The sequence below is a fragment of the Nannospalax galili genome, unplaced genomic scaffold (assembly GCF_000622305.1).
Source record: "Nannospalax galili isolate Female #2095 unplaced genomic scaffold, S.galili_v1.0 scaffold1097, whole genome shotgun sequence".
Lineage (NCBI taxonomy): Eukaryota > Metazoa > Chordata > Mammalia > Rodentia > Spalacidae > Nannospalax > Nannospalax galili.
Window position 1 is genome coordinate 1,504,659 of NW_008340640.1, and position 13,872 is coordinate 1,518,530.

Genomic DNA, 13,872 nt, shown 5'->3' on the forward strand with positions numbered 1-13,872 from the left:
AACTTTAGGACACCATTAATTGTAGTTTAAATGTTGAATAATTGTTAAGAATTACAAAATAACACCCTGAATTAATAGATTTCCCACTTACTACATCGTTATTTTCTTCTGTATTTAGTGTTCTATGACAGACTAAAAAAAGTCATTTAAATAAGTGACTCACAAGATTAAAGAAAATCAATTATTTTAAACTACTGATTTATATGCCCAAATGTTTTTTAGTAATATTAGTGTATAGAGAATGAATAAAAATAGAAAATTTCATGAGAGGAAACAATTATTACAAATTCTTACATTTTTATAAATAAATTTATTTAAATCTCTATATAATATTTCTATTCATTATTCAGGCAATTTATGTATAGAGAAATGTAATGTTATGAGATAAGGCTAATACATACTAAAATATAAGTGACTAGCTGCTAGATTTCATATAAAGTTTCTTAATGACTTCCTGAGTAAAACAATTGGATCATTTTTCCTGTGTGAAATTATATCATTTTGAACTATAGAACCAAGTTCAGATTTTTACTACTTAAATGCTCAGTTATATTAAAACAGTTTTAATACTTTTAGAAATTGTGTTGTTTTGTGAAAATTGGGGTAATTATTAAGTTAATCATCATTCAAATTATTATTTTTCAAGAAGCATCCTTGATTCCGCTTGTATGGAAGAGGTAGCTGCAATTTTTGTTTGGGGGAAAATGAGTGTGTGAGTAATCATAGGATAACAGATAGGGTGGTGATAACTAAAAATGAACTCGATGTAGAGAAAATCCTTTTGAGGTCAGTAATTCTTTCTATAAGTTTAAAGTGATGATGGTGGCAGTTTCCTATGAATTGATGGAAAGTATAAGTTACAAAAGGAGAGTAAGGACCACAGTGATTATAGGCTAAACAGAAATTACAGTAGTTGTAGGTTAAATTGAGGTGGTACTGGTCGTGGTTGTGGATTCAGCTGAAAAGACTCAGTTAATCATAGGCTCCATTAAAAAGATGGTGAAACTGGTGACTGTTTCGGTTGCCAGTTAAGTTCAAGTTGCAGTGGCATCTGGTGTTTATTGTTACCATTATAGAGCCTATTAAAGTGGTGGCATCTGTGTTTCAAGTAGCTGTTGTGTTTGTAAACTGAGTAGAGAAGACCAGATGGAGACTCAATTGAAGTGATGATCATAATCACTCAAGTGATAGGTTATGCAGTAGTTGTAGCACTGGTGGCTGGTGTGGTTTCACTTGAAGCTGCTGCTGATGTAATTTCGGGTTGAGTAGAGGCAGCGGTTGTGGCTGATTCTGCTGTAGTTTCAGTAGAAGTTGCAGAGGTTGTAGGCTGGACTCAAGTGGCTGTGCTTGTGAGTGCAGCTGAGGTTGTGGTGACTGTTGTGGTTACAGGTTGAGTTGAGGTAATGGTTGTGGTTGGTGCAGCTGTAGTGGATGCTACAGAGGTTGTTGGCTTGATTGAAGTGGCTGTACTTGTGGACACAGCTGAAGTTGTGGTGATTGTTGAAGTTGCAGTTTCAGGGGATGTTGCAACAATTGTAGAGGCTTTGGAAGTCGTGGCCACCGTGGTTTGAGAAGTAGTAGAAGTTGTTTCAGATGTAACTGTGTTTGATGGTGGCTAGATAACAATAGGGGAATTATTTCTATTCACTAAGCTTAGTATAAGTACTCCAATTGCTGTTGTTTGTATAGAGGCTAAAAGACAAGCCAGGAAGATTTTCCATAGAGAGCAATCACTGCAGCTATTTCCCTCTACCTAAGAAAAGTGTAAACTGAAATAATTAATAAAGGCCAAAAATGTTTGTTATTTATCATCTCTTTGTATTACTTACGGGTTATTGCAGTAGCATTGCTTGAATCTCTAAGAATGGAACTTCCAGCTTGGACATCCAGGTTATATCCACATGGAAGTAATATGCTTTCCCTAATGCTGAGACAAAGATAAATTTTCCACTATCACTTTTCTCAATGTATTCTCTTTTGCTTTTAAAAAGTAAACTTTAAATTTTAGAGAAGCTTTAGATTTGCCAAAAAAAAAAAAACTAAAGGGAAGATACATTTACACCTTGTATCCAAATATGCAGATTCTCCCATCGTCATCATCCCTTACCACAGTAGTGCACTGTGACAACTGATGAAATACACTGTCATAAAATTAGTACCCAGAGTCCTTGCTGTTCTTGAAGGTTCACTCTTCATGTTTTGTATTGTATGAGTTTTAACTACCCTTTCTCTTGGATATAATACTTCATAACTTCCCTAATAAACATTCTAATCTCTTTCATTTTATGCACACATGCACAAATTCCCTCTGATTCCAAATCCATTGCTAACTACTTTTCTATCTCTCTGAAAAACAAAATTTTCTGAGCATTGTCTTAATGCAATGGTCCATATTAGCACTTTTCAACCAAATGCAGTGTGGCATCAGCTCCCAACATGCCACTAAAATGTCAGCAATGACATTCATACATTAAAATCTTTTTTATTTTATTTACTTTTATTTTATGTGTATGAGTGTATTTCCTACATGTATGTAAGGGCACTCATGTCATACAATGCCCACAGAGGTCAGAAAATGGTGTCGGATCCCCTAGAACTGAAGTTATAGATGGTTGTTAGCCACCATGTGGGTACTGGAAACTGAACCCAGGTCCTCTGCAAGAGCAGCTAGTGCTCTTAACCATTGAGTCATCTCTCCAGCCCCAGTACATTAAAATCTTGCTGACATGTCAAACTCTCTTCTTACTTAAGCTTCTGCAACAACAGCCAATGGGGACCATGTTTTCTTTCTCTGGAAACTTCACTTTGTTTTACTTCTGTGATAGTGTAGTATGTCAGTTTCTTCCTAGTCTCCAGAATCTTCTCAATTTCTTTTGAAAGCTCATTATTCATTTTCAGCCTTTGCAATTGATGTTTCCAGACTTTGTCTCTTTCACTCTTGGCTTAAGAGTGAGTAACTTTTTTTCTATGTGAATTTCTGTTTGGGGACCCTTTTGGTTCTGTCACAATTACTCCAATCTGCCATTAGTGTGAAAGCAGTCACTATGTATAGTTTAATATGAGTGAGGCTGTATTTAACTAAAACTTTGTTTAACTAAAACTTTATTTCCAAAGTCAAATGGTGGGCAGCATCTGGCCAATCTTGTATCCTTCAGGCTGTCTTATCATTCCCATGGTTTAATTACCACCCATAACTGTATGATTCTCAAGTTTATCTCCAGTCCATCCTTCTCTCACTTCAAATGATTGCAGATATCACTCCTTTGATATCTCAGAAATGCCACAAACTCACAAAATAATTTTCTTTTCAGTGAAACCTGACCAGATTCCATGTCTCCAGAAACATTACCTGCCCTATTCATTCCATTCACTAACTGAAACAAAATGATCATCCTTGAAGTCTCCCAACCCATTACCAAGCCCTGCTAACTTCTAGTGTTGTTTACTTTCTCTTCATTTCTGCTGACACCCCTAGTCCAAGCTTCTTTTGTCTCTGCCTTGAGCTTAAGCAATGGCCTTAGGGATCACACTGGCTTCTGCTCAGTTTCCTAATGCACTTGTATCATGCTAACTTGGTTAAACAGGTCTTTGGCACAAGCAATTCTATCATTTAAGAATGCTGTCTCCAATCTTCATCCACCATCAAGAATGCCAAATAGAAAATGTTCAACATGCTATAGTGTCCACCTTTTTTTTTTTTTTTATAAATATCTCTGCATTTGCCAATGATTATGTTATCAGGAAAGCCATGATGCAGGGTAGGAACTCTCATAAATTTTCTTAGTCTTTTCAGTTCTTTAAGGAATACTGATTTTCAGTTGATTATTAACTTTTAATAATCTTTACAACTTCCAGTTCTTCAAATTGTAAATGGCTGCCTAGAACCATGTATGAGCAACTTTCAAAAATTTTGTTGTGTGAACTCCACCCCCAGAGTTTCTGATTTAATAGATCTAAGGTAGAGCTAGGCATCGGCCTTCAGTATATCTTACACAGCTGTGGGAGACAGGCTTGAGCCTAGGGTGATATTGCAACTATCAGGGTCACAAGGTTTCCAGGAATCCAGGCTCTGTAATCTGAAACCCAGTATGCTACCTTCTATTCTGTGATAGGATGTTAAGTCTGCTATGCTAATAGGATGATGCTAATAAGGTATCCTACCTGCTATATTGTGATAGGATACTAAACCTGTTACACTAATGAGGTATCCTACTTGCTGTGCTGTGATTGGACTACTATCCCTATATAAGCTTGTGCCTTCCTGCAATAAAGCAGACCTGTGTCATTGAACCTGGTCTCCTGTGTCTGAATGTGGCTCCACTGACACAGTCTCCTCACCAGCCCTGGGGTCTGGGACAGGGCAGAAGCGGTGATGACAGGAGGCAGCACAGGGCAAGCAGAAGAGCTGCCTCAGCACCAGGTGAGCAGAAGAACGGCCTCAGCCCAGGGCAGGCAGAAGAGTGGTCTCAGCCCAGGGCGAGTGGAGGAGCAGACTCAATGCCCGTGAGAACGGAGGAGCAGCACCCATGAGAATGGAGGAGCGGCTGCCACTGGCAGTGACCACACACAGTCTCCAGTTGACTCCACTATGTAGTCAGGGTTTGAAGCTAAATTAAGAATTACTAAGAAGTCTTTCAATTCTGTGATTGCTATGGCTACTTAACCGCTGCAAACAGAAGACATGTACTGAATTGCTTTCATTCTTTCACCCACCCTGGTCTCAGAAATAATATAAATGGTTGACATTTTTATCCATAATCAGGAAATTAGGGTCAAAGTCTTTCTTCTGATTCAAGCAAGATTATGTAAGGGAGAATAGAGATCAGAACTGGGGAACCCAAACAAAGGCGTAGTGGTTATTTATAGTCAAGTCTTGTTTCTATACAAGGGCTAAAGACTCAGGGATAGAATCATGAGGTAAATTAATTCAGCCAGTTAGCCATGAGGTCAAGAACTAAAGTTGCATATGACCTCCAAAGCTAGAAGAAAATCTCCAAAGAACAGTTAGGCTTCTAGGTAAAGATCACATTCAATGAAGGTCAGAACTCAGAGTCCTAGAGTGTCACGCCCAGCTACAGGAGCTGCAAGAGAATACCTTGTGAGAAAATCAAGCATTCACCCATAAAGTAAGATCTTTGAAAGCTTAAATAAGATAGCTTTCATATCAAAGTCTAAACAGAGTTACACACTACATTGCTCCTCTTCTCACTCCCCAAATGTGCAATTGGAACATATATTTACATTTCATGTAGTACTTTTTCCTCTATTTTCATTCATATTCTCTGTTTATAGTGAACATTTGAGTTCAACACTAAAATAGTTGTTCTAAAAAAATAGACTATCAAATCATATTCTTTCCAGGAACTGCCTCATAGTGACTTATAATTGTAAAGAGAATACAGCAATGCTTAACGTGAATGTAGACAAATCAATAATTACATTGCCTAAAAAGAACAGACTAAGTAAACCTCTCTGTACAGCATATCCCAATCTGAGGAAATGCTGTGACATCACACATTACCTGTGCGTTGCATGGTTCTGGGAGTTGGCATTCTGAATGTGTAAGGATTCCTGGGCTCACCCAGCCCCCAGACATGTTAGAAGGGACATTTCCAGTTGCATCATTTGAAGGTAGACACCAGCATGTGTGACTCTGGGCTTCTTGGCCATTTGTGCACATGCCTGGCTGCAGAGATGAAGCATAAGGGAGCAAAAACACATGATTGCAATTCCACAATTAAACTCTCCTGTCAAAAACAAATACAATGTGACTTTAAAAAGAAATGAACATCTTTTTATCCTTTAAGAACATTCTATGTAGATATTACACATTACCTTTAAGCCAATTTTTATGTACCAGCTGAGAAATGTATATCATTGCTTTACTTCATGAGATTTCACAAATGTTAAAGATTCTCATGTTGCAAATAACTGTAGGTGGGACAACTATGCTCATCCAAAGTTGACCAGGTGGAACTTGTTCAAGTCCCTTTGGAAATGGAAATGTTGAATCAAAAAGAATTGAATCAATTTGTTGTCACTAACAAAAGCAATTACTGGAGCTCAGACGTTCTTGTGTTAAGAACACTGTTACTTCCTTGAACCACACTATGCGTTGTACACTGCTATGATGTACTTTACTAACACAGTATATATGGTGTGTGTTATACCTCACAGTACTCGTGAAAAGTTTCCCAGTGCAACCCCTTCCCCTTCCCACAATTTAACCCACACTATATTCAACAGAACTTATGACTCCATGTCAGGGAAAAATCATTTGTCTTATTAATGATCTGTATGTGCTATGCTCTGCTTAGACATAGAAAAACTCTACACAGCAATAAAACTTCATTTCTCAAGGAATCTATTTGCTACAGGGAGGCAAAGAGGATTTGTAGAGAGTTGAAAAATCGTTACAATATTTGTAAAATGTAAAAAGGGGATAGGTGAGGATTGAAAATGAACGAGTTCTGCAGGAAAGGCTTCAGTCAGTGAGGGTTGTTTTGTTTTGTTTTGTTTTGAAGTATAGAGTGAGGGGGATAAGAAAACAAAGTAAGCTAGACTTGGTGGTCAATGCCCTTAATCCCAGCACTTAAGAGGGAGAGACAGGCTTTTCACAGCTGCCAGCTTCCTGGTCCTAGCATCTTTCCTGGGTGGGTCCTGTACCACCCTCTGCACCATGACTCCCCCAGCCTCATTCACCCTACTAGCTCCCCAACCCCATCTCTCCTCCCAGCCTGGGTACTGGCCCATTTCTTGTCTTGGCACCCCAGACCCCTGGACTGATCTCTTGGCCCAGAATTCCCACTGCTTCCTGATCTTTTGCATCCAGACCAACCCAGTTCCTCCCAGTAGTCCCCAGGAGCCCTAGGGGCCTCTACCTGACCACCCCTCCCTTTGCATCCCTGAGGGGCAAACCACCAGCTTCCTGGGACCAGCATCTTTCTTGGGCGCTGGTCTCAGTCCAGCCCAGCCCCCAAAGTCCTGAGGGCAGCATCTTTCCTGGAGGGATCCAGACCTTAGAAGAAAGAATGAGAGTATCTGATCCTAATCTGACTGGGTCCTCTGTGGGAACTCCTCAAAAAAATGTTAGTTATTTCCATTGCCATTGATTGTCCCCAGAACTAGACAGTAAGGCCGTAATCCTGAAGACACTACATGCACAAGTCATAGGATAACCATAGAGGAAAAGAGCTGGTATTGCTCAAAGCTTCACCTCTATTGCTTATCTCTTGTAGTCTGGAAGGTGCTGTCCATGCTACTGGAAGAGAAAGGTAATCACTGCCTTTAGCCATATGTGAACCCTGGGAGCTGTGCAATAGTGGCGTGAATGTTATGGGAGTAACTAATTTCTTTCTGATTGAAATTAAGGTCCATTTCACAATATGGAGCCCAGACCTGACATTTTAATTAGTGCCAAGAGCCTGTGGCTACATAGACCACTGGCCATAGGTGAAAACCTGCTACTATTACCTTGATAAAGGGACATAGTATTAAACCCACTCCTAACAGCTTATTGTTTTATCCATAGATTAGTGCATCTCTCAGCTCTCTCCAGAGACTCTTTTTCTTGAAGCAGATGGTGATTAACACTGAGGCCCAAAACTGGTCATGATGCAGAGAATAAGAGACTGTGGAGTGCTCAACCATAAATGGGATATCTGCGGAAATATTGTGCTAGAGGTGATGGTGGATGAATAGAAGGAAACTGTCTTCTGGATGAAACATGGCTGTTGCACATGTGAGTCCATAGCCTTTTTGACAGCATGATCAAGATCTGTGGATGCTGAAGCCAGACAAAAACTCCGCATGGAATGGGAAGGTGGGCAAGTAGCCTTAGCCCCAGCTGTGGAACTTGGCAATTGATAGCTGCTTTAAGGAGAGTTGGTTTTCTTTAAGGGTGTGACCTGGGGTAGGTTGACTATGTTCCAAAGGATGGATCCACACCCAAGGACATTTGGGGAACACAAAGGAGACTTGTTAGGTCTTAAAAAATAATAGAGAACATGGAGGTTATATTTAATAGGGTAGAATCTGAAAGGAGATAGGGAAGGAAGCCCAGATATGATCAAAATATATTGTGTAAAATTCTTAAAGAATTTTCACTTGACAGTGAGGCAGTAATCCTGAAGACACTACATGCACAAGTCATAGGATAACCATAGAGGAAAAGAGCTGGTATTGCTCAAAGCTTCACCTCTATTGCTTAGCTCTCGTAGTCTGGAAGGTGCTGTGCATGCTACTGGAAGAGAAAGGTAATCATTGGCTTTAGCCATATGTGAACCCTGGGAGCTGTGCAATAGTGGCGTGAATGTTATGGGAGTAAATCAGAATATATATTTTAAATTTTCTTTCAAAACTTGTTTTATTTTTAATTTGGCATTCCATATGTAAAACTATATGAAAAGTTTGTCATCATTTCCTTCTGATGTTATGCAAAGCACAAGATCAATTCTTTCTAGGATGGGAGCTTAAATTTTTAGATTACTATATATTCTAAGATTCTCTCATTCACTGCAACAGAAGTGTTTTCTTTCACCATTAAAGAAGAAAGTCATATGCCTTATACTGATGTCTATGTAGCACAGTTTTATTCTTTATTTGTCTTCATGTTCAGGTAAAGATAGATGCTGTGACCTACAATATGATTAATTTTGTCTGAGACTGAAAATATTTATTGAAAATTCATATATTGATAAGAATCTGTTTAGTATATCAATAAAAAATGTCTAACTCCTCAGAGAAGATTTTCTACTCATATTGGCATTTGTATATTACCATAATAAGTTATGCTTTCACTAAATTAAGCAAAGAATAAATAATCTTCTTGTCTTTGAAACGTTTGAATTCATGCAGGGTGTTTTCCTTTATACTCCTTACAGGTAAAATACAATTTTTTAAGAGCCTACTCTCTCTGGTAAATATTCTTGGCTTACCTTTTAGCTTGTGTGATTACAATACTTACCATACTCATTGTACATCTGGTATATAAAGGGGGGACGAATACCAGTCCAGTCATTATCCACAACTTATAAATTATGCCACACCTGGGATAATTATTCCTGAGCCCAGAGTGACTATTACAATGACCTTACTATTACAACCACAACAACTGCATCAACACTGAGTGCAGTCACCAAAAACTGAATCTATAGGTTCAGGATATCTTCACAAACTTACTGTCATAGTAGCTATTACTACAATGTCAGCCAAACACATCCCACCACAGTAACTATTCTGTTTTCTGAACTTGAAACTAGCATTACTTTTCCTGAGACTATAAATACTACAGTTTCTTCTGGACTGATCATAACAGCCACAAAAACTTTGATGGAACCCACAAATATCAATTTCTACTAGCTGACAACTGTAATATTGATGCCAACTCCTTCAGCTAAATCTATAAATGCCAGCTTTCTTAGAGCACAAAGTATACTAAAAATCACCCAATATTTGTTTAATATATGATAAGAATATCAGATACAATAATAACCCCTGTAGTTAAATCTACAACCAGAATATCTACTCCATTTTAGTGGAATTAATGTCATAATAGTTGGCAGATGAAATTGCCCTGTGACTCACCTGAATGTGCTCCTGGTGCATCAAGGCCATGGCCAAGGCTTTGACTAGGGGCAAGACTGGTGGAGTGAAGGCATCTGCCAACACTCACAGTTTAGCCCAGAGCCAATCAGTATATCAATGCCACACTGACACCCAAATCTACCTCATTGTCTTTTGTGCCTATTAAGTCTTATTTTCACCAGGATTGATTTCTTTGGGGCAAAAATCTGATAATATCCCTAAAAATTCAAAGTACTATATTTTGCTGTCTTTAGGTCTAAAATTATTTTATTTACGTAATTTTCCCCTGGCAATTTTGCTGTTTGGCACCCATAGCTGCTATAATATTGTTTTCTGTTCAGCACTTAAACTTACAAGCCCTCAGTTAAATATCAGACATGTGCCAAGTACCCAACTCCCAAGATAGCAAAGGAAGTACAGAAGAAAACACAATGCAGAAAGATTCCAATAATAATTAATTTGAATATGTGCTTTCTTCTTAGGGTTCTTGGGTATTATGGATGTTTAAATTGATTGTACTATTTTGGGGGCTTTACCTTTGCTTATTGCGTCAAAATCAAAGAGAGAAAGTCAGGAAAAATATGTGTTTGTAAATACCTGCAGAGTTGATGCCAATGCATGACCAGATTTAAGTTATAAGCCCAATGGATAAATCAAAGAGACCAGTCTGTCATGTTATATCATACTATTGGGCTTGGTGAAGTTGATATAAATTATAAAATATCTTTAAAATCATTAGAAGTAAAATCTACATGAATGTTTGTCTGCATGTATATATGTGCACCACGTATGTGCCTAGTGCCTATGGAGGCCAGAAGAGTGTGTCGGATTCCCTGGAGCTAGAGTTACAGGCAGTCGTGAGCTGCCATATTGGTGCTGAGAACTGAACGTGGGTCCTCTGCAAGAGCAGTAAGCTCTCTTAACCACTGAATCATCTCTCCAGCCCCCCTAAAATCCAATTTTAAAACAAGAAAGAAAACATAAAATAAAATACTATCAATCTTAACCCAATTTATGGAAAAACAATTTATTTGAGGTATATAATCTCATTTTACTTAGAAAATGGAGAAAATATTTCAAGTGAAAATTTAAAGGATACATTCAACAACTACTATGGCAATAATAATTCCCATCAGGGTGCATAAGAATACTTCTTAACAAGCTGTGTTGGAAATTTTACTAATCTGTAAATACACATAGAAATTGTAGTGTGTAATGACTAGAAATACACAGAGCTATGGGCTGCAGACTGTGCACTTCATTGAACATGTTGAATATGTTGTAATTCAATGTTAGATGAGATCACAGGTGCTTGTTAGTATTAGAATTGGCTTTCTAAGTGTCAAGCTGCATACTGAAGCATTTAATGAGAAATATAAGCATTAATTAAGAAGAGTGATTACCTCTGACAGGAAGGGCGAGAAGGTGGGTGGACAGCATGTTCAAGAACAGATGGCTTTAATTGTACCTGAGAAAATGGTCTCTCTGATGCTGGGTGCTGGCTATTTTCAAGGTTGTTCTTTAAAAGGAATAGGTCTGTGCTCATGTATGTGAAATGCTTCTTAACACACTTTTAAAAAATAGTGAGATTTGGATATTATATGTGATGTGCAAAATAGATCAGAAAGGATTCAGAGGAGGGCAGAACCCACAAAGTCTAAAAACTCCCAGGGCAATGAAAATGTTTGAATTTTATCACCAGGGGGATGAGCCAACCTTTATAACTTTTGTCAGGGTAGTGATTTATGTAGGTTTATATTTTGGAAAGCACTTTCTGGCTACCATGTGAAGGATGTCTGAAGGTAAATGTAGAAGTTGGGAGACAATTATGTGTGCATCCCCTGAAGGAAAATTGTGCAGTCATTTTTCATATTTCAGCATCTAACACAAAGCCAAGGACATAAAGAATTGTCAACAATACAATCAACCATACAACAATTGGAATTAAATAAGAGATATTCATAATCATTTTTTAAAATTATTTATTTAATAACCACATACTTAGAAGAAGCATTTCATTACATCAGCATTGACATATTCAATAACAATTTTCTGGGCTAGGTTGCATCTCTTATAAAATTGGCTGCACATTTTTAGGTTTACAGTTGAATTGTTACAGTTATACAATATTGTACTCAGTATAAACCCTATAAGACATAAAATTAAATGAGGTTTTAACCTTTAAAAAAGATCTCCATAATCATTTTTATTGGCAATAGTTTTGACAAGATTAGATATTCCACATTTAATTTTGACTTTCTTGGTCTAAAGACTGTTTTTCTTTTCTCAATTCATAGAAACCAGACCTGATGGTGCAGGCCCACAGCTCTAGCTGCTTGGCAGGCCAAACCCGGAGAATCTAAAGTATGAGATTTGCCTGGGCTGCAGAGTGAGATAGAGGCCAGCCTGGGCAACTTCATGAGACTCTGTTTCAAAATGAAAAGTAAAGAAGAGAGGTGGGTATATACAGATCAGGGGTAAATCACTACCCTAGCATACAGGCCCCATGCTCAATTTCCAAAACTGCAATGAATAAAATATAAATAATAAATAAATAAATAAATAAATAAATAAATAAGTAAATCTCTCTTCTTGCTATACTCCACATCCAGACAGCTCATCCGCATTTCCCTCCATAAATCTAGCCTCTTTCTGCCAGGCCATGGGGACTTCAGTGACCCTTGTCACCATTTCCCTGGCCCTCTTCTCCATGTATTTGGAAGCCCTTTAAATTCTGGAACTGACCTTGCCTTTTCTGAATCCTGATCAGCTTCCTCCCTCCCTTTACTCTCCTAATACTTTGAACATTACCTCAATAGGTTGAATTCTCACTTCATCTCACTACTCTGCCTCATTGCGCCTTCTCTACAGTCTCCTCAAAGCTGAATTCAGTATACTTTACTCTGGTTCTGCCTCACTTTCCACCAATGATACATATCTAAACCCAACTCAGAAAGGAGTTCTATGACTCTGTCCAGCTCCATGTACAGTTACTCCATCATCCTCCATCCCAAGTGAGGTCAACTTTGAACTATGGAACTCCTGGTTCTGATGGTGTACTGAGTCAAGGTCTGCAACCCTAAATGGGGGTGTAACCTCCACCACTGAGCCACTAGGTCCCACTCCAACAAAGGTAGATTTAGATTTGGAATTAGTCTGGGTCCAAACCTGATGACAATCCAATTATGTATGGTTCTGGACCTTTTAGGCATCAATTTCTCTGTAAGAACAGAGATTTGTTTCTATTGTCATTCTGAATTGCCATTCTGAATCCCTAGTAGCTATTTGCCACAATTATTTTTAATCAGTTCTGGAACTCTGTCTTCTTTTTATATCCATTACTGCAAGCTCTCATCCTTTTGGTAGGTGAACCTTAGCTATTCGACCTGGGGATCAGCATCCCCCAGAGACCTATCTGTCTGTACAACTGATTGCCCTTCCCCATCCTCTATGGACTTCTGAAAAATTGCCTGATACTTGGTCAGAATGTTCAGGGTCAACACGGATGACGAGTCATGTCTCCACCCTGGGAGTTGCTGAGTTGTAGTTGTTTGGAGCTTGAATTAAGGTACTCTCGGTCCATCTAAAAACTAATTTATGACAGCAGCACCACCCTGGCCTTCTCTTAAATATCCAGACTTCCTACATTAATTGTAACATAATCTTCCTTTTTGCTGAATATGCTGCCTGGAATAAAGATCACGAATGTCTAAAGTTTCAGCACTTGTAGGTAAGATCTTTAGAAATGATTGTAAAATCTGAATAATTCTTGACTTTTTTCCAGTTCTTCTTAGGGCATGTGGTACACATTGGGAAATTAATAACTGGCTGTGAAGGAGAAATGCATGAAGAAGTTGAGCATTAGGAACTGTCCAGCATTAACTTGGGTCTTATAAAAGGTTATGCAAAGTATGCACGTCTCATCAGAAAAGTGGGGCTAATAATACTTAATTATTGTATGTATTATAAGGATTAGCTGTAAGTAGTGTACACCCACTGGAATAGGTTGAAAATATCTATAATGTTAATAATATTTTAAGCAAAACTTATGTCAGAGGCACCATTATAGCCATGTAACCAAGCTATTCTTTAAATTTTCAATAGCCTTTATGATCATTTTTAGAACCATAGTTTGGGTGGAAGGTACACAAGGGAAAATGTGTTTTGATGTATATAAAGGCATTTTGATCAACTCCCCCACACTCTCCAGGCCTCTGGCACTCCCAGCATTCCCCCACTGAAGGTCCGTTTCTTACAACTGAGTAAGCCTAAATTTTGTTATTTTTC

General features: G+C 38.2%; 1 protein-coding gene across 1 annotated transcript; it reads right to left on the reverse strand.

The window, feature by feature from the left end:
- Window positions 1-1,615: 1,615 nt before the first annotated feature.
- Window positions 1,616-9,615, reverse strand: LOC103736208 (dynactin-associated protein-like). Its single transcript, XM_008835680.1, has 3 exons — window positions 9,586-9,615; window positions 5,522-5,686; window positions 1,616-1,753 (listed from the first exon to the last, which is right to left on the reverse strand). Exons 1-3 carry the CDS (start codon window positions 9,613-9,615, stop codon window positions 1,616-1,618), a joined length of 333 nt encoding a protein of 110 aa, XP_008833902.1.
- Window positions 9,616-13,872: the final 4,257 nt, after the last annotated feature.

Excerpts from the sequence above, each read along its gene's own strand:
- LOC103736208 (XM_008835680.1), bottom strand. The coding sequence starts at position 9,615 with ATGGCCTTGATGCACCAGGAGCACATTCAG. Across the intron at positions 5,687-9,585 it reads TGCACCAGGAGCACATTCAG|CCAGGCATGTGCACAAATGG; the intron begins GTGAGTCACAGG and ends TCATCTCTGCAG. Across the intron at positions 1,754-5,521 it reads CAGAACCATGCAACGCACAG|GTAGAGGGAAATAGCTGCAG; the intron begins GTAATGTGTGAT and ends CACTTTTCTTAG.